The 25,547-nt window shown below is 43.2% G+C and overlaps 1 protein-coding gene across 5 annotated transcripts in view; it reads right to left on the reverse strand.

Moving 5' to 3' along the window:
- The window catches only part of LOC109853395 (ETS-like protein pointed), an 89,697-nt gene that overhangs the window by 52,746 nt on the left and 11,404 nt on the right, over positions 1-25,547 (reverse strand). For all 5 annotated transcript variants that reach the window (XM_020425523.1, XM_020425540.1, XM_020425506.1 and 2 more), the window contains one exon: positions 21,552-21,747. In XM_020425523.1, coding sequence (XP_020281112.1) covers positions 21,552-21,747 — 196 coding nt within the window. The remainder of the gene's footprint in view (positions 1-21,551; positions 21,748-25,547) is intronic.

The raw sequence follows: 25,547 nt of genomic DNA on the forward strand, positions 1-25,547 counted from the left end.
CGTTGTCTAAACTTTTTAGGGAACTTTCTTACGATAGGGAACTTTCTTATGTCCGCGTTTTTTTTTTTTTTTTTTTTTTTTTTTTGAGAGAGCGAAAATTATTCAAAAATACCGACCGTAAAGGACCTTGAGGAAGCTACAATTTTACGGATCAAATTCGCTAGGTGGCAGCACGAGCCAACAGGATCACCGAAACGCGTTCACGTGAAAAGGAGGATCACTCGCATCGACGTGCGTCTTCACAAAAGAACGCACGGAGTACGAAGTACCTACTCCATTTTCGCTCAAGACTCTTCGGTGCTCTCGCGCGTCTTAATTTCGTTTCGTAAATACGCAATGATTGCCAAAAACTTCCTTAATAAAAAAAAACAAAGAACCATTCATCTGTAATTAAAAACCCTTCAAGTTTCTTGCGCAAATAAAGCCGCCCGCCTCACGTTTATTTAAAAAAAAAAAAAGAAAGAAAAAACGTAAACGTTCAAAGCGCTCGATGCGCGATTAAACATCTTTCGGACGATGAGGAGCAAGAAGGGCGATAGAGTTCATTATCCAATCCCCGATGCGCATCGCGCGGCATCCCTCTTTCCTCCCGACCGATGATTCTCGCGAAGAGGCTGCATAAAACTCGAGACGAGAGGAGAGGTAAGAGATAGAGAGAGAGAGAGAGAGAGAGTCATCGAGGATTGGACAAACGAGACTCCTCCCGCGTTATCTGCGTCCAACCTGCACCCACGCGTCGATTCACCAAACGCCAACGAGTCGCGCGAGAGCGAGCGGGAAAACGCGGGCCCGCGCCAAAGAGGAGGAAGCAAGATGAGGAGAGTTTTTCCAGCGCGCATCATCCATCCTCTCTCTGCGCGACGGCAGCCATGACCTCATCCCGGCCAACCCGTGGCATTGCGCAAACATTGCAGACGACGTTAGTGGGACAGACGACGACATGTGTGTGCGCAATCGCATTTTATATTGCATCGCGCTTCAAAATTCATTATTAGCAAACGCGAAGTCGAGCGTCCGCTGGGATTTTGCGGCGTTCGAGTCTTTGGATTATTTTTTTATTTTTGTGGTTAAAAGATAATGTTCCAATGACCGGACACCACTGGCATTCAGTAAAAATAATCAGACATGTAAACGATATTCTTAATGTTCTCAGTGGTTTCAAAAATTTTCAAATAGTAGGTTTTAATTTTATGCACAAAAAAATAATTTCTCTAACAAATGTCCGGAACATTTCCTTCACGTAGGGGGGAGGATACACTAATAAAACTTGAAAATGTGCAACCGAATGCGGATTCTGGAAAACGCGAGATTAGCAAAACCCGCGCGCAAATGTCGAACTTCGAATCGATGACATGATTGGTACCGTTACACACGTCCGCAGGCAATCGGCCGTACAATCGGATAGTATCTACTCTTGTTGCTCCTATTCGCTGCTTGACCAGTTCTCCCGAGTAACTTCGAACCTGTTTCATGAGTGCTTCTACGCGCGTTGTGCGCCGGGTGCGCGCGCGCGCGTACTTGGCATCTGTGGATACGCGGTGAATCTTCTGGTAGCGTCTTTCTTTCACGGATGCGCAGCGCGAAAATTCACGTTATCCACGTTTGTCTTGCGCACTTTTCTCCTCCGTGCATATTGGATCGTCGGTAAGATTTTTTTCAATCTTTTCAATCGAGGGTTTTTATTCAAATCCTCGCGATGATACGATCGAACTAAAATAAATATGCGTCTGACAGTTGATTTTTGACATCTTACGGGTGGTGCAATTTGTTTCGTCGGTGTAGAATTTCCGCGGCTTCGCTCTACGCGTCACCTCAAAGAGATTTAACATTTTTCCGACAACCCAATAGTCGAACGACATTTTGCGCATCGCGTCTTTAATGTATCTCATCAGTTTTGTTGCATGTTTTTTTTGTTGTTGTTTCTATTTCAAGTTTCATTTGGCAAAGAAGAGTTATCTCTCGCTTCGCCCTAATTACTTGAGAAATAATTGCTCTCTCGGAGCGGAGTGACGAATCGTTAATGAGAGCGCGCCGAAAGTGGTGCACGCGGCTTAGCTCCTCGATCCCCTCGAACTTTTAATTGGGTTTTCGCGAAATCGAGTCGCGGCAAAGAAGAAGAAGAAGAAGAAAACAGACACGCGAACAACACGCGCATCTGCTGGGGATCGCACGCATCGCGTTCATCATTAAAAACGTACACGCTGCTGCTCCCGACGTTTTGTTTCGTGTGTGTTTAATTAACCGCCTGTTATCCGCCGCTCAAGTTCTCGTTAACGACAAGGTCGGGGGATGAAATTTAATTTGGCGGAGAATAATAATACTCGCGCGCGAGAAGCAAATCAATGATCGAGAGAGAGAGTAGCGAATATAAGCGTAACGAGACGCGTATCACTCGCGTACACTTCGAACGGGTGTTGTGCGGATTGGCATTCTTCTTGCCAAGAATATGCAATTACCAAATGCTGAGTCACATTGCCGCGCCGTATACGTATGCATGCTCGCTTGAAAGAAAAGAAAAAAATCACCAACATTCTCGGCGGCGAATGCCCCGCTTCGCCTTTTCCCACCGTGCAACTCCTCACTTTCGCAATTGTCGTAGTATCTTGACGCAATCAATACGTCAGAATAATTTTTTTGTATCTCTCTGTGCATTTGTATATATAGATATATATATTCAAAGAAAAACGTCTCTTTACGTATTCAAAAGAACTTGAAACAACTTCGGAACGGTGTGGAAATCTTGTTCGAGATACACGATATTCTCTCTTTGCGCGCGGAACTTGTTATTATTTACAATCTAAATGTTACATTTATTTGCCGCGTATGGAAATTTGTACAGATTGTACGCAATATCAATACGCAATCGTAATTCATCGAGTCAAGTTTCCATTCGAAAATCTACATCGGATGCTTCGCGCGTGTAAAAACAAGCCTCCCTTTGCTCTTTTGTGAATTTAAAAAAAAAAAAAACAAAATTAGTTGATCAACCACGTTTGAAATGATAAATGTTACTTAAATGCGCGTAAAAGAACTTAAACTTCATGAGAGAAAAAAAAAACCGATATTATATTTCATATACGGAGAAGAAACGTGTTCGTTTTGTTCTGACGTTGCGCGCTTATAGCGAGGCGAGCGATAACACGGTGGATATCGGCGGCAAGAAGTCGCGTGGAGAAAGAGAGAGAAACGTGGAGGAAGAGATTGCGAGGAGCAGGTGGAGCCGAAGGAAGAAGGGGAGCGAAGAAGAAGCGAGGAGAATGTAGGAACGAACTCTCTCGGCGCTCTCGCCGACTTATAAATAAATCTCGATCGCGTGGCTCTTCCCCCCACTTGGGTTCTTCGCGCGCAGCATCCCGCGGCATCTTCTGCTCGCTCTTTCTCTCTCTCTTCTCCGCGTCTCACCTCACCGCCGCGCGCGGGCACGTTTGGTCTTATCTCAAACTCGCTCGCGTAGCACGCCACATTCGTTTCGATAAAGAGGCTTCCTGCCTCGTTAATTGCGAATATGTAATTAACAAATATGCGTCTACAATGTATACGACGTACACATGTCCGATATATCTCATCGATATTTCAATAATTTATTAGCGCGCGCGTTGTTACCGATTTTCACGCTGACGTTTTTCGCAAAACATATCTATCCGTCTCCGTTGTTGCAAAATTATTTCTCAATTTCGTAAATGAAACAATCGCCGATTTATCGAACGAACAAATTCCGAGCGACGATCCGTCTAAAAAGTCAGTCGCGCGTCCCTTTTCATCTCGCGAAAATCTCGTGTTATTAAACTCGCGTCAGGGAAGAAGGAAAATAATAAATGGACGCGTCGAGAGAGCGCCGGCTCTCGCGAAGTGTCGCGAGCGGAATAAATAAATTTCAAGAACCGCGAAAGAGAGATCCTCGCGAACCGATAATGGATTCTAAAATGATAGCAACGATATTCGATATTAGGATGGTCGGATGTGCGCGGCGCGATAACTACAATCATTTGCATCGGCAATTACCGCAAAACGGATCGCCGCAAAAACTCGTTTTGCGCATCTTCTTCTAATACTCTTCGTTCGGGATGCGCAAGAGTTTTGCGCGCGCGCGCGCGCGGTGGTTTCCTAGAGGAGAGCAACGCGCGTCTCATCTCTTCCTCGCGCGAGATGACCTTACACTACGCGGTAGAAAACCTGTTCGACTTCCCCTCCTCTCGTGTCTGTGTGTGTGTATGCGCGCGCGCGCGCGCGCGCGTTCGCTTTCCCGTCCGAGTGGCGACGCTTTGCGGAATCAATTATTTGAGTATTTCGCTATTTTATTTGCTTAACAAACGCGCGCTAATCAACGCGCGCCGAGCCTGTAACCACAACATTCGCGCGAAAAACTGGAGCACACGGACCTCTTCGGACCTAGTTGCACGCGAGAGAGCGAGAGGAACTTCTATTTGCGACAGATTCATATTCGTAATTAAAGAATTTTGTATTTCGTGCGACGAGTCAAATTATCGCAGTCCGATTCAAATGACCGTTCGATTAATTAGCGCACCTTCGGCTGTAATATATTTCAGACCGGCGCGTGAGAAACGCGCCCGCGTTTTGCCATTCATTTATTCCGCGCATTTGCATACACGTCTCTCTCTCTCTCTCTCTCTCTCTCTGTCTTCGTCTCGAGCAGATAAATTCGTGATTACGAATTCGCACACCTGATCGACTAACGACGTGTCTACATCTATATTTATTATTTGTGTAACGGTGTGTTAATAATAAACGCTAAGCGACCGCAAATATAATATATATCGCCATCAAAGTTTCACACGTTCCCCATTACAAAACTACAGTTAGACACCAAAGTCGTCGTTGTCGTCTAACGGACATGAGTCTAACGCACCAAGTCGGAGAAAAACTCTAATACGAAGCTTTCGACGCGACACATTACGCGCTGCGTAAATGCCTGCGTTCTGAATCTCGAAAACTCTCCTCGTGACGGGATCTCTAAAACGCGATGGGACGTAACGCCACTCGCTCGGATAATACGCGCTTGAAGAAAGAGCGTACGCAAGCAAGCGGCACAGAGGAAGATGAAGAGAATAAAAAAACGGAGCGCAGAAACTGGTCTACGCGAAGGGATAGGTGTGTAAGCGCGCGTGTGTGTGTGTGATATCAGAGCCGAGCGAGAGAGAGCAAACGGTGGAAGAAACACATAGCTTTCATCGCGGAAGAACTATAAGTGCTGGGATATACCCCTTTCGAGCTGTCATAGCGAATTAACGAGCGAAGATGGCATACGATAAAAACCGATATTGAAAATCAGCGCGGACGAATGAATCATCGTGTGATTATTATCATTATTATTATTACGCGTAATTATTATTACGTGTGTAATTTATTGCATAATAAACTGCGGTGTGATAAATATACGTAAAAAAATTGCGACTAATGTTTTACCGGTGCGCGTCGACTCGTCGTCTCTAGTTTTCAGTTTAAAAGAGTGCGCGTCGACTTTGCATGTCTAAATTGCTATTTGCTTCAATTTTTTCTACAATCGCTTCAAAATAAAAATCAACACGTAGAGATTTTTTGCGCGACTTTCTTACGCGAATTTTTTTTTATCGAACGAACACACCGCGCCGATAGATTCTCGCTCGTTTTTGCGCTCGAGTGAGAGACGTTAATATTGATGTGAAAAAGTTTTCGCGCGGCGCGCAAAACGATGAACACGGCGTAGAAAAAGGATACACCAAGAACGAAACAGGAACAGACGAAGATAGCCGCTACTAGTTCATGCGTGCAAGTTGCAAGAGGTGGCTAAACTGGTGCGTGCCGGTCGTGTGGCGAGAGCAAGTCGTGTGGCCGTAGAGAGGCCACGCTCTCTCGGGAAGGGATAGAAGGTGTAAAGGGTGTGAAGTGGAAGAGCGAACAGAGAAAGAGAGAGAGAGAGAAAAGACGCAAAGAAAACGGACGGATGGTAGTCGGAGCGGCTGTCAACTGGTTCACTCGGCCACTCCTACGCATCAGCTGTTGAGAAACGATCACCGCGAAACCACATCTGTTAACTCAAGATATTGCCTACATGTCGGTCGGTTCGAGAACTGCCAACATCGGCATGCGAGTCGATTGCTTTAACATGTTGCTCGGCCGTAAACACGCGCGACCGTTTCGCGAATCGTCGCGATATGTTTTAACAGAAAAAAAAAATAATAATAATAAAAAAAAAATAAACGTAGTTTAATGGATCTAAACAAAATTATATATGTATCCAATAAATAAATCACATATGTAAAACACATATTGAAAATAAAATTTTTCATTCCGGAATCTCAAAAACGAAATTCTTCAAAATTAGATCAATGCGGTATTTGAGAAACGCCAACAATATTTACACAAGATTAATATAAATAATTATAATAATCAAATTAGAAACTTTTCGAATTGTATACGAGTAGTTTTTCCGCGAGTCAAAACACTCACCTTAATTATTCGTCACACCTTTATCGATTGTCACTTGATTTCGTTATCACCCCTTATCGTATTTCTTCGAATCTTATATCTCGCACGTCTTTTATATTATTTCGTCGCCCGCATCGTGTTCACGAAAAAAACGGTTTGTTTTTCTCAAGTTCACAACAATACAACAAATGTCTCGCGAACACATAACTCTCTTATTATTAGATTGCAAATAAACTTTTATTAAGTGTTAAACAGATCAATGCGAGGCATGGATCTCTGTTAGCGATCCAACGGAAACTAGTTGCTAAATCCTTAGTCCTGACACAATCGCAAACAGTGACGTATAAATACGCCACAGTCGGATATGCGATAACGAAACCGAGATTAATAAAGAGATCGCTCCAACGGTTTTGCGTGTGTTTATCGCCACGTTGTCTGCTTTTTTTTTTTAAATAGACAAAGGAAAGAAAAAATAAACGATTCTCTTCTCGAAGTTTCGTTTCAATTGTAAACTCTTTTGTGCTCGGACGAAAACAAAGCAAATAATTTTTGTAATTAAACGTGTTTTGTTGATTATGAGAAAAATATTGTGCGTGCGATATGCGAAATTGGATAAGCGCGGTTTAGAACGCGTTCGAGATCTTGAATACTTACAAGAATTTTACCTCAATTCGCGGTTTCTTTTTACTCGTCTTGTGAATTTTGTGTACGAGCTTTGCCGCCACCTCGTGTTACCTCATCACTCGTAATATTAATTTATGCAAATCGAATATCAGAGGGTTTTGCTATCGATTTATAGGATCGACGCAAACATGTCAACGCGTAAATCGGCTCGTCTTATCGACGAGCTTCTTTTCCACGAGCGAGAGCTGGTGTATCAAGTCCAGTGCCCACGCGTTGCGCGCGTCTTATCGCGGGCTCCCGATGCACGTTGCGGCGGCCGCAACGTTGATCGAGAAAGAGCCACATTCGAGAAACCGGTTGGAAAAAAGCTACCGTAGTACATCGCGGTAAGTTTAAGAGGAGAGAAAAAGATATAGAGAGGGGACGAGAAACTTAGATGCTAAAAATAGATAATTTATTCAGCGAACGAAAACCAGCGTCATGTAACATCTCGTCAAGAAATATGATGATCACAGAATGTACTCGAAAGAGATCGATATCTTACTTGATCGTGTTACGTGACACGACTGTTCAGAAGCTTCTAATTAGTCTGCGTGTACAGGGCTTAATTGAGAAAGAATGTTGCACATAATGTAATAAAGTATCGCGCGCGCAATTAATGACATCGACAACTCACCGTAATTATTTTTCGAGTTTGTTTTTGTTTATTGTACGCGAGAAGAGTTTTGCGTCAATAAACCGAGTGAATTAAAAAAAAAAAAAAAACATTAGCGCGATTCCAAAAACCAAACTAACACGTACGTGCGAGAAACTGGTGAGGAAAAGTCACAATCGTGTGCGTTGAAGAAATATAGAGCAAATTCCAGGGAAAAATAAATAATTCTGCTACGTAAGCAGTTGAAAATCAATAGATCAGAATGGCCGGAGACAGAACGGGTTTTAAGAAAGGAAAATCTTGTTTGCCGCTAAACACGTATTAGTCATTGAATAATATGGAAATTATCGCCTCTCGAAGAACATGAATCACGTTTGCCACTGAACTTACACGTATGGCACAAGAGACACACACACGTGTGTCTAAAGTGCGCGCACTTGTAATAACACAAGCCGCAATATAAAATTCGAACTATCAAATCACTCGGAGAGTAACAGTCGTCGTCTTCGTCGGAATGACGAAATGATATCAACGTTCTCTCTCTTAATCGTCCGCAAACGAAACTCATTTCCCCCGCGTTTGCAAATTGTTTAGCCACGGCGCGGTAATTACAAAAACACACGGTTCACAACGTGTGCACAACGTGCGGCGGCAATGTGTACCACACGGAATGGCAATAAATGGAAGGAAAACGAACGCGGAAAAAAAACAACAAAAAACATGCGAGTGTAATTAGAACGCGTGCGTACGCTCGCGCAATTCAAAGTCGCGGAGGAAGCGGGATATTTCTTTTTTCCGGGATATGCAATTAAAAACAAAAAAAAAAAAAAAGGATTTTATTTCAAGGCTGCTTTTCTCTCGTAAAGAGAAAAGTTGTGATAGCGCGCGCTAAGTGACGTACGCGGCGCGGGAAGTGCGCGTTCCCATGTTTTCCGCCGTTTGATAACCGTTTGATTCTCTCTCTCGCACGCGGCGAGAAGGGAATATCCGTGCGTGTATATCCGTGCGTGATGAGTATCCCGTACAGCGATAGCCGAACGCGAGAAAGGGCGAGTTACACGCATATACACCGGAGCGCGCGCGCCGCGAGTAGCTGGCGCGGCTAGTTTTTCCCTGCGCGCATCGTTGGAGAAAAGGATGAATGAACCCGGCAATTTGTTAGGAGCGGAGAGACCTAGCAGCCGCTGCTACTCAGCTCCATTATCTCCGTAATCTCCCTTTCTCTTTTTCTTTCTCGCGCGCGCGAGAGAGAGAGACCAGAAGCCGCGGTTCGATGGAAACGAGCAGCCTCCAGCAGGAGCGCGGCGGCTTGACCATAATACGCCGGCAGAAAGCGGAGGATTCTATAACGCAGATACGCCACACATAAAACCAAGAAGAAGAGAGAGACCCGGCCGCCGCTCTCGCCTCGGAAGTGCACGCCGCGCGCGCGCGCATCGCTTCCTTTTCTCTTTCGAGAAGAAATCGCGCTCATCTCGTTTCAAAAATCGCCGAAGATCGCAAAATCAATTAATTCGTCGTTTAACCGAGCCGCTTCGTTTGAAATCTAATCGCGGCTGAATTTTTTTTTAGCATCCAAGTTGGCAATTTTGTCGCTTCCACTCTCCTGCCTTTCGCGCTCGTGGTTTCGCGCAGCCGTGCGCAAAATAAAATTTGAATTTTCAAATGCGCGAGACACAACTGTGCGCTCCCTCAACTTCCAAATATGAAAGTTGAAATCGCCTCGCGTCGCGTTTCGCACTGGACACCGCATTTAAACAGATACGATCGCAACAACGTGCTATCAAGGCAATAGCCGCGTGTGTGTGTGCGCGACACGTTTCCTAAGATCGATAAAAACTTGAATATAATTTGTAAAGAGATATTTTCACCTCCTTGTCGGAGATAAATACAAGCCGCGAGCATTTTGTAACATATTTGTGTGTGTGTGTGTAATTACACGAAGTAAAAAACAAAAACAAAAAACAACATCGAAAGTACTTCGCGTCTAGTTTCACCGAATTTTTGACGATCTTTCAAATTTAAACGCGTGCTCTAATATTAAAACAAATTTACCGACTTGACGAGAAAAACTTTTCCTTTCCAGTATTTCTGTTATAAAAAACATCGAGGTGCAAAATTCGTTCTCGTGAGAACGGATTTTGCGACAAGATTTGCGACAAGATCGTACGCGTTCAAAGCGAAAAATATTAAACAATATATAGTTCTTTAATATATATATAGTTATTTAATATGTAGTTATTTAATATATAAATTACATATTATCAGTATAATGATACGATTATAAATGTGTGATGCGAAGGATACGCGGCGTAAATATAAATTCTTTATGATTGCTCTTATACAGAGGTGTACTCCCCTTTTGCATATACGCCGCTCATCACTGGGCGGTGTGCAGAGAAAGAGAGAGAGAGAGAGACCACTTTCGTTCGGTTTAACTCTTTTTTTTTCCCCTCCCCCCTGAAACTAACGTCGATTCCGCCGTATAATTTGCGGGTATAGAAAATGCGTGCGCGCGCGCGCGCGCGGAGAGAGAGCGCATCTCTTAGATCGCGCGCAGGCCGGATTTAAGAGGTAGGGCAAGCTCGTAACATATAAAGGGCGCAAGATAATCAATTACCCCGGCTACCGTCTTCCCGAGAGAGAGCAATAACATCGACCGGCTGTTGCCCGTTTCAGGTCGTGTACCTGTTGCGAACCGCTCGCGTATATTTAATGGCATCCCTAATCGGCCGGTCCGTATCAGGGTTCCTCCTACTTTTTTATTTTGTTTTTTACTTTTCCGAGAAGAAGACCAAGTGAGGAGATTCAAACGGTCTCAATCGAAATTTAATTCGCGCGACTCTGTCGCACTCTTGTTGTCCTTTTTTTTTTTCAAGGGAGATTTCAAAGAGATAATAAAAAAAAAACTACACGCATCTAATCGCGCGCAAATCGTCAATTGTACAAGATAAAAAAAAAAAAAAGAATCAAAACATGGAAATCTCGCGCTAATTCGATCATTTATAACATTTGTAGTGGAGTCTCAGAAACACGACCGTCCCGGATCAGTGCCTCAGATATCTCTCGGTCCGGCAAATGTGACACATTTCAATATCCGAGATCGCAATCTTGCTGTGATCTCTCTTTCGTGCGGAATCACGACGGTGCCTTTCGAAACTTTCCTCGCGCTCGCGAAGTTGGTATCCGCAAACGTATAATACAAGAAGGGCGTGAAGCAGAAGAACGGGAGAGAGGCGTACGCGTCCCGATATATTAAGCTCGATATTCCGCGGCGGACGTTAAGAGGCTCGAAATGGCGAATAAACGTTCGGTCGTAAAACGGCCGGCGCGGTGAGCCGTATCTTCTAGGGGTAATAGCGCGTGTGATACGCACCAAACGCGTGTAAAGTCCGGTCGTTCCTCTGCGTTGGCCTCGCGCGGCAATTTTTTTTTTGTTTTTCTTTTTTTTTGTTTTGTTTTTCGCGACGATACAGCCGCGTCTGATGAACATCAGACACCAGAGTACATTTGAGAGATGTTTTACAGTCGCGCGCAACAAGCAGCGTGCAAACACGCGACAACGTATGTCCGGACTCTCTCTCCGCAAAAGAGTTTCTTTAAACAATCCCGTTTTCCTTTTCGGAAGGAGATTTTCAACTTCGCGCGGACGCGTCTTGTTGCGTTTTCTTCGTTTCGAGCTGAAGAAACGCGCGCGGCAAAAGCAAAGCGAGAGAAATCGCGGAGAAAAGGATATACACGACGGAATGAAATGAAGACGAAGTAGAAACGAGCTACGGGTTGAAGAGAAAAAGTGGGAGGGGTAGAGAGACGCGAGGAATACCCTCGGGCTCGGCAGCATGATTACCAGCCCGCAATTATGTCTCCGCCGGCTGCCGGCCACGCAGAGGTCGTCGGGTATAGTAGACCACGAAAGTCGATCTGCGGAAACTTTTGCTCGTATCTGCCTGATTTTTTTTTCTTGCATCGAGAGAAAAAAAAAAGAGAGAGGGATCATTAAATTAAAAACTCACGCGCTGACTCACTTCTCATTTTACTTCGCGCTGTGTATTGACGTCTGAAATCGACAGGAAGCTGTTGATCTTCTGTGGTCACTACACCGTCTTCGGAGAACGGAAGTTTCTTGCCCAATGTATGATTCGTAATGAGATTCGATTTGTTATTGCGGCGCGCTGATAAACGCGTATCGTGCGTGTCAAGTGCTCATCTAGTTCACATCTTTCGGACGGAACGAACATCGATCGTTCGAAATTACTGGCAAATGTTGTATCCGACGGTTACGCGTATAAAATGTATTTGTTTTTCTCGATCGATGTACATGTGCCGGTGTACATGATTCAAAAGTCGAAGAGACGCGTGAATTTAGCTGTGAATGTTTGTTTCTTTTGGGGAGGGAAAAAGAGAGAGAGAGAGAGAGAGAGAGAGAAGTCGGCGCTGATCAACACAATGTTCTCCATCCGAGCGCAAACACGCTTTCTCTGTGTTTTTCGCCGATTACAGTGACACACAGTGGCTTGTAGCAGCCACTGTACCGAACGTAAGATCTCGGGAAAAGATCGAACGCACGAGGGCGAGAGGGGGGTGGGGAGCAATCGGGCGAGTGGCCGCGAGCAGGTAAAACGAAGCAGCGGAACAGAACGTCGTAGAAGGGAGGACGAGCAGATGGCGAAGAAAGAGGGAAACGGCCTCGTGTACAAAGAGCCGAGAGAGAAAGACGCGATCGCGAAAAAAAAATACGTTGAACCTGAATAAAGAACAGGTGAGAGAGACACGGGGCGTCGGCACATGGCGCAATGTCGTATTTCGAGGGAGTATATAGTATAAGAGAAAACCGCGAGGTGGAACGGAAGAAGAAGAAGGGTGAAGCGCGCGAGAGAGGAAACAGTAGTAGTAAAAAAAAAAAAAAAAGAAAAAAAGAAAAAACGAAGAACAGACGAAGAAATAATCGGTGGATGAGGAATTAAAGATAGAATTATGAAGATAGAGAGAGGAGACGCGGGGATAAACAACGCGAGCAACGGTGAAATTATAGCCGGGAGAAACTAAGGAGGGTATGCTCGCGCGAGAGAGTGGAAGAGCGACGGATGAGCGGAAAGAGCGAGAGGAAAGTTAAGTACGGAGAAATGAGCGCATGCAGGCAACAAGAAGGAGGAATGATTAGGGAAAAGAGAGCAAGAAGAAAGAGAGAGAGAGAGAAGGGAGGAGAGCAATAGAGGCCCAGAGTGAGGAATTGCGGGAGCGAGAGAGCGGTCATAGAGATCAGAGGGGAGAGATGAAGGGAGAGAGGGAGGAAGAAGGTAGAAACAGGTGCTAGACACGAGAGGAAGAGGGAGATATCGCGCGATGCGAACGACCAAGAAAGACGGAAAGAGAGACGGGACAAGAAAAGATAAACCGACCGGCTAACATGTACCTAGAGGGGGAGGGAAGGGAAGAAGGAAGAGAAAGAGAGAAAGAGAGAGGCCGAGCAAGAGGCGAAGAAGGACGGGGTGGAACGGACCCACCGTGAGGCACGTTCCCACGATCTCATGAATGAACTCGCGTGGCTACTCGCGCCGTGGTGGGGCGTCGCGCTCACCTTGCCTCGCCATCGTCTTTCATCTTTCTTTGCTCGCCGTCTTCCCGTGCTAAAAGAGAGAGAGAGAGAGAGAGAGAGAGAGAGAGAGAGAGAGAGAGAGAGAGAGAGAGACGCGCCTTCGGCAAACAGATAGAGACTCAAATTCGACTACACGCACGACAAGCCGCGGGATGAAGAAACTCCGCGGGTCACGGAATCAAGAGAGGATTAACATGTTGGTTACGCAACATGTGAAAAGAAGATGAATGCGAACGGTCTGTCTGTATAAAACGTCAAACTAAAATCGAATACGAGAGAAGAGCAATCCCGTGTCAAGTGTTTTCGATCAAGCTACTGTTGTGAGAAAGTAGAAGATAAAAAAAACCGAGCAAAGTATCTTTGATAAATCGAATCGAGAGAAGTGAAAGTAACACAAGACAAACTTTTAATTCTAAAAAAGTTTGTGCAGGTTTTAGCCAGTCGCTCGAAAGTAGATCTTGAATTGTACAATCTACATCATGCGAATATCCGTAACTAGGCACTGTGGACCAGACATTAATTCGGATCGTATCCGAATTCCGGAATCAGGAACCCCCCGAAGATTGCCGTCAATCTTCGCTTGCTTACCGGGCTTTGACCTGAACCGTTACGGGCCAATAATTGCTCAGTGGCAGACCCAGGGCCTTCCGAGAACGCATCGCGCGGCGATCGAGATAAACCAGCTTGTCGAATCACGTGAGAAAACAGGAAAGACGAGGCATCGTTGGTTATGAGTTCCTGGTCCACCCTCTTTCGCTGTTCTGGCTTCTTGTGAATGAAGCGGAGTCGCGTGGCGCTTCGTGACGTCACAACCTGTTGCTATCCATTGCCCTCGCACCGTCTGCGACCGTACTCTCTGTTCCCCTCCCTCATCCGCTGGCCCCCCCTGACGAGTTGGCGCACGGATGTTGCCTTCTTTCGAGTGACAATTGAATTTACAGAAATTACAAAATTACAAACAGAAAAAAAAAAAACAACGATAGAACAGTGGTGTGTTCTGACAATTTAGATTAGAAAACTGAAAAAAAAAAATAAAAAAATATATCAAAAGACATTAAAAATCGAAAGTACATCAGAATTAGCAAAAAGTAAGCGCATAAAACTTGTTATTTTTAATTAATCTATAGACAAATTACTTTAGCAAAAAAAAAACCAACAGTGATTCAAATAAACCACACCTACCTGCAGACTACAGATCGATCTTGTAAAACGGGGGGACTGAAGGGAACACGTAACATTAGAAACTAAAACAATGAAACAGACATCCCTCTCGAATTTCAGATCGCGACAGTTTACTTAGTAAAAAAAAATAAAAAAATTTAACAGTTAATAAAACGAAATTACGGAACGTGAATATGAAAAGTTAGTTGCAAATGATACACGTTCGTTCTTCGGGAATTTTTGTTTCTCGAATCAATTATCTAATGGTAATTTTGCTCGGTTGAATTCGAAGCACGTTCTCGGGGAATCTACTTTATCCACAACAGACCGATCGCACGAAACACGTGGCTCTACCTACGGGCAACTTATCGAAGTCGCGGCAACGACATCCGGTAAACAGGCCGACAGAGGTAGACACCTACTACTCGTCGAAGTTACTCGCCGCCGGGGTCGACCGGGTCTTCATTTAGTATGCGAGACGAGGCATCAATGGCAGCGCTTTATTTTTCATGAACGAGAGACTATCTTTAATCTCGCTCGATACATCACCCGCAAACAGCTTCGACGACACTCAAATATGAGCTGTACATTTCCAGACGGTACTGAGTGCGATGTTAAATAAAAATCGATCGAAAATTTTTCATCAGCTTTTTTTTTCCAAATGGTGTAAAAAAACTCTTCTGTCTATTACTTCAAATCGGCGTGGAATTCTACGACATTTTTTTATTTATAACTTGAAAAACAAAAAAAAAAAAAAAAAAAAAAACAAAAAAAAAAAGAAACACTCGAGTTTCTACTCGATCAATGAATGAGCATCTCGATCGGAAAGAAAGATAAATGACGTGGCTTAATTAAACTGATGAATTTTTGGATCGGTTAATCTTGTTCGACTTGTAAAACGAGAAAACACAAGCGGGGGAATGGCATAATGTCAGATAAGTAATTCGTTTCTTAAATCTCAAGCAACTCAAGTACACAATCTTTAAGAGAATAGGCGCGCGGGGTTATTGATAAGTAACCGAAATGACGCGCGACAGATAGCGACAATAGTATTGCGCGCGCTTGTTATATCGTCAAGTTTCATCGTTTGGAAGAAACAAACTTGAAACGCTCGCTGCTCGTTTGTCGCGCGTAGCGTTGGTGTAACAGCTCGCCAAAGTACAGCCATTTACGGCATCGATGACTTCATTGTTGTTGTCGAAAAGTTCTCTTTGCCGAATCGGTTTTTCGAACTCGAAATTAAATGGAAAACGCACGGGGGCGTGTTTTGACGAAATGATTTTTTCACGGCAGCAACTTGTAAAATTTTGGCCATTGCTGAAGTGTAAGCCAACGCGTTGTCTACTTTATCTAAGCGTCGTTTCAGATACTTATCAATCGCTCTTTGTACGTATATATTTTTTTTCTTTTTAATTAAAAGTGCCATCGATATTCTTGATTAACAAGAATTTAATCAGGATCGATTTGTGAAAAGCTATCGAATTTTCTTCATGAGAAATATATCGGTTAACAAAAGATAAAACGCAACCTACGCGAGTGCTTTTCAATTGCGGAGTCAGCATCGCGATCCGCACAACAACAGATTATGTATCGAATAAGCTAAAGGATCATAAATAAAAGAGAGCAGAGAGTATGCGAGTAGAAGAAGAGATTTCTCGATTAAAAATCAATTGTTGTAAATTTATATTGTTTTTTTCTTTCTGTCCGAGAGTCGCTAGTTGACCTTTTCGCACGTAAAAATATAAAAACAAAAAAGCAAAATTTAAATTATTACAAGTAAAGGAAAAAATTCTTCTCTCGGAAAAAATTGCTGCAACAAAACAATAAACAATACACCCATTTTCTGCCGAATCAAAAATTTGTATTTCGGGAAGAAACACGCGTTTATTTTTTTCCCGAGATGAGGGACGACCGAACGAACCGGCCGCCACTCTCCGGGACTCGCGTCCTCTCCTCGAAAGCATCATCATCTGTTAAAGGAAGAAAACCAGGCAGCCGCTCGACAGGTCCAGAGAGAGAGAGAGAGAAAGAGAGAGAGAGAGAGCTACGCGTATCCCGCGCGGGGAGGGTTTGTTTCAAACTGCAAATCGCCGTCGACGGCGCGATCGAGGACGTGAGAACCGTATCTGCGTCTGGTCTCGGTTAGGTAGGGTAGGTAAGCAAAGAGCGAACACACAGAGAAAAGACGGAGGCGCGGGACAGCAGCAGAAGGGGAGAGGCAGCCTCGACCGCACGCACAGCTGCGGTTACGCGTTTCGCGCGATGTACACTAGGCGTCATAAATGCCTCCCGCGACTGGACATTCGGGGTCGAATATATTCGGGCAATTACGCAACTCGGATGTTTATTAAATACAATAAAAAATTAAATTAAGGGAGAGTTGCAAAGTCTAGCAATTTTTTTTTTTTCGAAGAAGATATCAATTCATTACACCAAAAACAAAGTCCCGTTAATAAAATTAAATAAATAAAAAATCGACATGCGTTTTTTATCCTCATCACTAGAAAAGAATCAGCCATAAAAATTGACAATCTTTAAAGAAAAGTAAAGAATCTGACTTGAGACTAATTGTGACGCGTCCTCCTATCGCGCAGTGAGTTTATCTCGATTTTCACGCGATACGTCATTTTTTTCGGATAACGTCGATGTAACAAGTCATTCATTACGGCGTTTAATGTACCCATAGTGTACCGACAACTAGCCAGCTCGACGCGACTTCTCTCCGTTCTCTTTCTCTCTCTCTCTCTCTCTCTGTCTCTGCGAAGAGAGGTCGCACCCCCATTCGCCGCACTGCCGTGTATTCCCATGCAGGTGCGGGGCTTCCCTGGTGTAATTTCTGCTCTCTTTCTCATCCCCCCTCCCCCAACACGTCCGAACGGATTTGGGCTCACATGTCACTTTTGTTTTTTATACTTTGTCACTTTTTCCCTCCTACGGGATTTCGGGTGGGTGTTTATTGATTCAAATTCGATAAGAGCTACATATAAATATAGAGTTATGTTTATGGCGGTCGTAAAGCTCGGCGTTATTATCATAGAAATAAAAACATCGAAAGTGTAAATTTTACGATGTTGACACACGTGTTCGAAATATGCAAAAAACATGTTGGAGAATCGAATAAAAAAAAAAAAAAAAAAAAACTTAGAGGAATTCCGTTTATATCAATTTCGCGTAGAAATTTATATGTAAAGACGCGTTGGCGGTGTCGCGGTGATTTACGATTAACGGGGAAGAGACACGAGGAGGAAGAAAAGAAAAGAAAAAAAAAAGACAAGAACACGCGCGTGGCCGCGGGACGGGGATCTCTTAGCAAGTCGGAACACGTAATTTAACGAGCCTCGATCATCCGGTGTCGATTTGGCTGTAGAATAAATAGGAAGCATACGCGCTGGCTTGTGGCCCAAAGGACTGACGAGTCTCCTTCCCTCTTTCAACGTGAAAAAGTCACAAACTCGTTTATTTATAAATTTACAGTTTTAACAAACTTTGCGCCGACAATAATTTAAAAAAAATAAAAATATGCCCGATAAATCGTCACGTTGACGCGCGTTTCTCAATAAATTTCGAAACGAACCGTTGCGCAAAGATGTTTAACAAATTGACAAAGTGAAAGAATTCAAAATAATCCGCAAACCAATTAAAACAAAAAGTTAATTCACAATATTTGGCTCTTATTTCTCTAATAATCGAATATTAAGAGCCTTAATTGGATATTACACGAACGTTTGTTAAAACAGAAAAAAATTTTTGTATCTGATAGAAAATTTCATCGCGAGCTGCGAGACATGTGTGTGTGTGTGTGTGTCACTGTTCAAATACAACGAAACGCGAATTTTTCGAGAGCTCGTTGTTGAGGATATACGGTGTATATTATACGGTGACTAAACTTTCGTCGAAGTTCCTTGGCCCGACGCTTCTTCTTTCCTTCACGCGGTGTTTGCCACGGAATTCGAATTCATATTTATGAGACAACGTATCTTTACGAGCACGCGAGAGAGACGAAAGAGTCGAGTTTATCACAGCGCGCATTGCATTCGCGACACGGACGCGTTACGTTCGTTCCTCTGGTGTGTGCGCAACGGCACACCACATAAGAAGCGCAAAACAAATCGCTATCGCATCAATGTCAAAGATAGACAATGGCTATTTGCATAAAACATTCTGGGCACTGTGTCTGTCATATCGACGGCGGGGTGTCGCAAACGCCGCCGATCGGACGGTTTGATCGATTGACAATAAGAGATTGTTATGAAAAAAAAAAAAAAAAAAAAACAGTGGAAAACACAGATTGCGCGACGGCGTGTATTAAGTAACGGAAAGAAATACAACGAACAACAATCGCGACGATTGTTTTGACCGGACGAGTAACGCGCGATCCATATTTTTCAATATTATTTTTTTCTACATTATTACTGTGTTATTATTTTTATATTGCAAAATATTTTCCCGAACTCTACTAATAGTTTTGCAGAGCAATCGCACGTAAACAGATAAGAGAAGCAACTTTTCCGAAGAAAAATACATTGTAATCAGTCTTGCTGTCAGAATCATAAACAAATTACCTCGAACGTAAATATTGATGAGTAAACGTTACGCGCGCATGGTGAATTTTGTGATTACTCGAATTATGCGCGCGTCGTAAATTAAAAGATAAGAACGCTAATTATCGTCGTCCGAACTTTGAGACTGTCGGACGTTTTGTTCGCAAAACGAACGAAGGGAATTCACGCGAACGTTTCGAGTGCGCGAGCGAATGAATTTAACGCAGCATCGTCGGAAGGCAACGAATTTGTCTCGAAACACACTTGAAACCGTTTAATTGTTCGCGCGCTTGCAAAACGCGCCGCTAATTCCCCCGAACAAACAATGACACGCGAGTGATTCACGCGTGGCCGAAAGTCTAAATGATACGCGATAATAAATTGCTCGGTTCAAATCGTAGACGTTGAGGCGTATGCTCGATGCGCTCGAGTTGTGTATTATTACACGGTTATTACGACAATCTGTGCGTGTGTTGTCCGATTAAAAGCCCCCACGCAGCTCCGCAACGCCGCGCATGACTTTTCAGTTTGTTGCACGTATCGTATCAAACTAAACACATCCGTCGTCCGAACGTCTCTTCAAGACCGTATCGAGAACGTTGAAAAATTTCACAAACCTACGAGAATATTTTTTTAAGCTATCCAAACCGCGTGTGTTTCTCTTTTTCTACAAATATTTATTGCGCCGTTCTTTACGCGTTTAAGTTTTCCGAAGTTTATCAATTAATAACGAGAAGACAAGGTGTGTGGGTTTGATTAAGAAACGTTCACATTTCACCGCTTGAAATAAAACGGATTGTTCGTCCCGTTCGCAATTCTGACTACAACAAACCTACTACATTTAGACGATTCGCTGCTGGTTATGTAAGCTCTTGTTAGACACAAAAAAAAAAAAAAAGAGACGCACAGAGAATCACCGAAAAATGTTCATTCCCCCTTCGCAGTCGTGGATAAGAGCGGATCTAAATGGGTGGGGGCGACGCGTCGTCCGACGAGAGTTGCGCTGTGTTACACGGCCTCACACACGCGCCCGAAAGAGAATGGAAGGCGGGGGCGTTCAGTGGGGGGGCTCTAATGAGGATGCTGCTGATTATCCAATTCGTAAATTCTCGCTACATTTTGATCGCGCACGACGAGCCGCGAGTAACAAGAGAGATGACTCGACACCATCGCCGTGCGTATACATTCGTCCTAGAAAATCCCGATTTTCACGCGCGATAAAATTCGCTTCGTGTGGTATTAAAAAAAATGTGGTACGCGACGAAATATAACAAGCAAAAACGAAGAGACATGAGAAGAAAATACGAGCGCATCAATTTTTCTCTCTTGCAAAATAAATAAAATTTGTCATTTTTTCGAGACACGTGTGAATTTCTATTTTTTGTTCGCGTGCTGTGTTACAATAGAATTTTCGTCTCGCGTGTTTGTCTCGTCGTGCGAGAACGTTAACGTTAGTCGAACCATCGTCGTCGTGGCGATACGCGGTTCGACATCCACGCCAGAAGTACGATGCAACTCGCGCGATCTAATTGAACGCGTCGCGTAGGTAGGACATGTGTACGTGTGCGTGTGTGTGAGAGAGAGAGAGAAAGAGAGAGAGAGAGCAAGCTCACGCGCGCAGCCAGCGCGCTCATATTATGCAAGCGTCATCGGATGTAAGTGTACCTTTTAAGTGTCGGGATCCGACGTTAACACAACACTATGTAGGAACTGTGTACGACCGATCCGATTACAAGAGGCGATGAAAGAGCTGATTTCACTGTTTCTCCCATCATTTCGCCTTTCATATATCGTCATCCCGAGAGAAACAAGGAAAATTCTCGTCGCGAACGAGACATCGACAAATATAATCATATATCGAGACGTTTTCTTCGAAGTGCGGTTTTAAAATAAACACACAGATAGCAACTTTTTTTTTTTTATTGCCTATTTTAAAAACAGTATATCGGAGAGCATATCTGCATGTTATGCGCGCGAATACATACGTAACAGCATTCGATGACGCCGTGCGAACACGTACAATGGGGCTTGATTAAACTTGACAAAATCATTTTCACGACCGTGAACGACCGCTTAATGAGAACATTAGACTGGATTATTGCCCACTGTCTGGGCAAACACAGTTTCGTAACAGTTTTTTTTCGTAACATTATTTTTCTCACACACACACGCACTTGTCGCTGGCAGAAAAAAAAAAAGATAAAAATGCTTGAGAATGTCACAACGATATAGAATATTTTTGATGTTATTTGATTATAGGATTAACCTGCAGTTGGTTTTTTAAAGAAATATTTATCGGTTAAACAATATCAATATCGCGACGCGATTTAAAGTATTTTGTAATCTGATGTTTTATTCAACCAACATCTATTTTTGCAAAATATTGAAAATTTAGTCTGACGCGATCGAATTTCTCATCTAATTGTTACATATATTTTATATCGAATATTAAAAAAATTGCTATTAGTCACAGACGTCCGCGGCATTCTTAGTCATCTTTACATTCCGCGCGTTGAAAATGCAATCAAACATTGAGAGAAGAACTTACCTAAGGAGCTTTCCTGATCGGAGAGGTCCGAGAGGGAGGGCACTTTCCGTAGAATTCTGCCGGGGAGAGCCGGTCCCGTGTCTTCTTCAGCGTCGGAGCCCAGTTCTTGCTTCAGCAACTTCGCCATAACCGTCAGCACGGTGTTGTTACCATCGGTGTTGGTTAGCAGAATACTGCCCATGTTTCGTACGTCGCGCTAGAAAACGAAAATACATACCGATTAGGTCCAGCTGACGCGTACGTTTTTCCATTTTATCTTCGGAAAAATCTCGGTCGCGTTAGATGTATCCGTTATCGCGACACGATGTGTCGGTTGTTTAAATTTAGTGTTCTTATCTGTGAATATTTCGACGAATCGTAAATACAACACTTTTAACGGACGTAACGATCGTTTATAACCTCCGTTATCTTTCGTCCGCAATAATTCAGAGAATTATTCGCGATTGAAAACGCGAATCTGACACGTACGAAAATTCGAAACTTTTACGTGTGGAAAATACAATAAAAAAACAGAATCAGATAAACAACAACGATTGTTGTTCGAGAAGCACGTAACGTACAGACGGCCGGGCTGGCCTGAATGAAAAAGAATGGGTGAGAGTGAGGCCTCACTCCGGCGATAGTCACGACTCGCTTTGACCTTCGTACGAAAGACTTCAAGTTGAATGAAACGTCGCGATGTCGAGTGTGACGCAACGGCGTGTAATGCGTGTCGTGATCTACGAGGAAACTACGATCGGAATCAATGAACGTGCGAGTCGGGAGAAATTTTAAACATTTCTATCTTAATAATCAACATTGTAAAAATAATAATGATCGACAATCACTTGTTCTATTGCAACACGTTTAAACGAACGATTTAACAGACCGATAAGAAGAAATGCTTGGAAAAAGAAAAGTCAACAAGAAAAATCTGCCGAGTCTGCTGAATGTTTTGTTTCATCAAAACAAAACGTTTTGTTGGCAAAACAAAAAATTCAATAGACTTGGCAAATTTTTCTCGCTTCGTCCATAGAGTCGGTAACCGATCTTCTTGCTACTCCAGACTTTTTGTTTTCGCGCTCGCGCAATCTTTCCGCAATAAAAATCGATTCCGCAGTAATTATATCCCGTTACGGCTTATCAGTGATACAACACGCGCGTGCGTATATAAATTGTATGTGCAGATAAAATAGAAAGCGTGTATGTTATATAGAATCATACGTTGAGAATCGCGCCACGTTCTATACCGCCGTCTGTTCTCTCGTGCAACGTCCGCCTATCTCTCGTCTTGTATCTCCTTTCCGCGCGCATTCATCTACTTGCTCGCCTATTTCCTCCTCTTCTTTCGTCATCGGTATTCGAACGAAGATCTATCCCATTCATCGCCAAGTCGATAAATACGTGAGCGTAACGGCGCCCACAGCGAAGCAAGTGAGGCCCCCGGTTATCTGGCCGATAAGATGGCCGAATATCGAATATATATAGTGCGTACGTACACACACGCACGCGAATTTGCGATAATTGCGCGGTTTGCCCAATAACATTGACCGTGACCTTTTCCGCAGTCCAGATTTTACGAAACAAAGTTTTTTTATCACCCGGGAAGCGAAGTCGAATCGATATATTATGGCAAGTCGGCGAGAAACGCGATTATCGTAAAAATTTCTACGCGCGGATAATTGCGGTAGAATCGCAAAGAAAAAAAATTAAACAAAATTAAATCTCCCTACGACTTTCGAAGATGAAATACAAATGTTCCTAATGACCGGACAAGTATCACCTGCCGGACATTACTCATTGGAGAAATAATTATAAAAAAATACTTGAAAAAAAGTTGGACTAATAATTAAAAATATATCTCAAAAATATCCAAAACGTTGAATATTTTATTACAACTAATATTTGCATATTTATAATAAATGTTCGGTCTTTGGGGCATTTACGTATATGTGTGTGTGTAGGAGTTTATTTTATTTATTATTTATATATTAGAGAAATTGCCACAACTCATGTGTAACACTAATGCGATAAATAATCCAAACCAAAAAATATTTTATATTGATAATATATTGCAAGTTGTTGCAAAATTCCAATACGCATGATCAGTTTTCTCGCCACGGGGAGACGTAGACACACACTCTCTCTCTCTTTCTCTCAGTTGCGCTCTCGATAATAGTCTTTTCAGACATGTAAATCTATTCGGACCACGCAGCAACCTGGCGAGAAGGAAGAACAAATCACCGCAAGAGAGCGGCCGCCCGCGAAGAATATCGCGAAAAGATAAAAGTTACGGACTCGGACACACGCGAAACTGTATGGACGAATCTATTCAGCAATAAACATTATCAGGTCGAAACTTTGCGTAACCGTGTAATCACTGTTTGCGTTGAAAATTTTCACTTCACATCATATCGCACGCACACACACACACACACACACACAGTGCGCTTGATCTACCGGATGTAAAGTTTTTTTCTTTTCACGAGAGAGCGATAAAATTTATACAAAATTTATAGAATTTATTTATTTTGCTTGCATTTCTTTTATAAAACCGACCGGATTTAAAGAGCAAACGCAGCAATGACAGATAAAATATCTGGGGTAAAAAAAAACTATCTCTCGTATATGGAAACGTTTCGATTTATATTCAGATTTTAGAATGTATCGTAAATGTACGTTTTTGTAAAACAAAAAAAAAACAAAAAAAAACAAATACATTACAAAAACACATAATAGCGCAACAAAAATACATGTAAAATCGAAAAATACAATTTCACGTGTTTGAAATATCGCAGTTTTTGTTTCGTCCGTTGCACGCGCTAACGCCATCGATATATTTATACAAAAATATGCATTTTTTTTTTCAAATACCGTGAGAGAGATAAATCAATCGCGTACACCTGCACGCAGATGGAAAATTATATCGCGTGCGTTCGCGTTTATATTTCCGCGAACACGTTCCTTTCGTAAACATTTTCGTTCGCGTCGAACGACGACGATTTCTTCGCAGCGGCCGATTCCGAGTAACGAGATCTCACACGTGCGCGTACATTTTAACGGGCAAATTCTTCATCGACGAGCGCGGTATCGGGCGCGTCATCTTAGCGCGCGATCTTCATCCGCTCGAGGAGCGCGGACGTTTCGCGCGCGCGCTGCGCGACGTTCGAGCCGTCGCGAAGAAGCGATAAGATAAATCTTTACACACCGACATCGAGAGACGCGAGAAGTGTCGAAGCTGTTTGCCCGTACATCTCGCTTTTAATAAAACCACTTCGATTTATTAAGACAAAGAAAACAAAAAGAGAGAAACACGAGTTTCTTCGACGAGAAAGAATCAATAAGCAAATTGCAGAAAATAGAAGCGTGCGACATGTATGCGGACACTTCTCTTTTTTTTTCTCCTCTGTGAGATACTCCGCAAACTTTTTCCAACAACGATTTCTCATTGGGAATTGGGAAGATAAATCGCGCGAATTCAGGCCAGATTCGCGATTGCAATCTGCCGTTCGACTAATGTGTAATTTATTTACACCACGCACTTGACAGAAAAGTCACGCGTTTCGGGAGAGATGGGAGGAGAACTCTTATCGTATTTTACATAAATCACGACGGAAGTATCGTCTCATCCGAAAACTCGTTTGTTACGCAACGTTTACGAGCTCGACAATGAGTGTAAGCGACGGACGGCGAGAGATCGTGCCGATAAAAATCATTGACTAACGAAGCGCGTTAACAAAGCGCGTTCATTATAAAAGAACCGGCGCGCGCAAGACACACAGGTGCGTTAATTGACCGTATGGAAATTAAAGTCAATGTCAAGACGTTTTTTTCGAGTGAGTCAGCGCGCAAAGTACGTAACCGCAATCGGATAATTACCGGAGAAAGAGGTAAAGGAACTACAAAACGCGGCGAAAAGAGCTGCGGACGGACGAGAGAGACTTGTGCGATTATTGATGTTACTTTGAGAGAAAGAGAGAGAGAGAGAGAGAGAGAAAGACGTTTCGAGCACTGTAA

The sequence above is a fragment of the Pseudomyrmex gracilis genome, unplaced genomic scaffold (assembly GCF_002006095.1).
Source record: "Pseudomyrmex gracilis isolate BER0280 unplaced genomic scaffold, ASM200609v1 scaffold_2, whole genome shotgun sequence".
NCBI lineage: Eukaryota > Metazoa > Arthropoda > Insecta > Hymenoptera > Formicidae > Pseudomyrmex > Pseudomyrmex gracilis.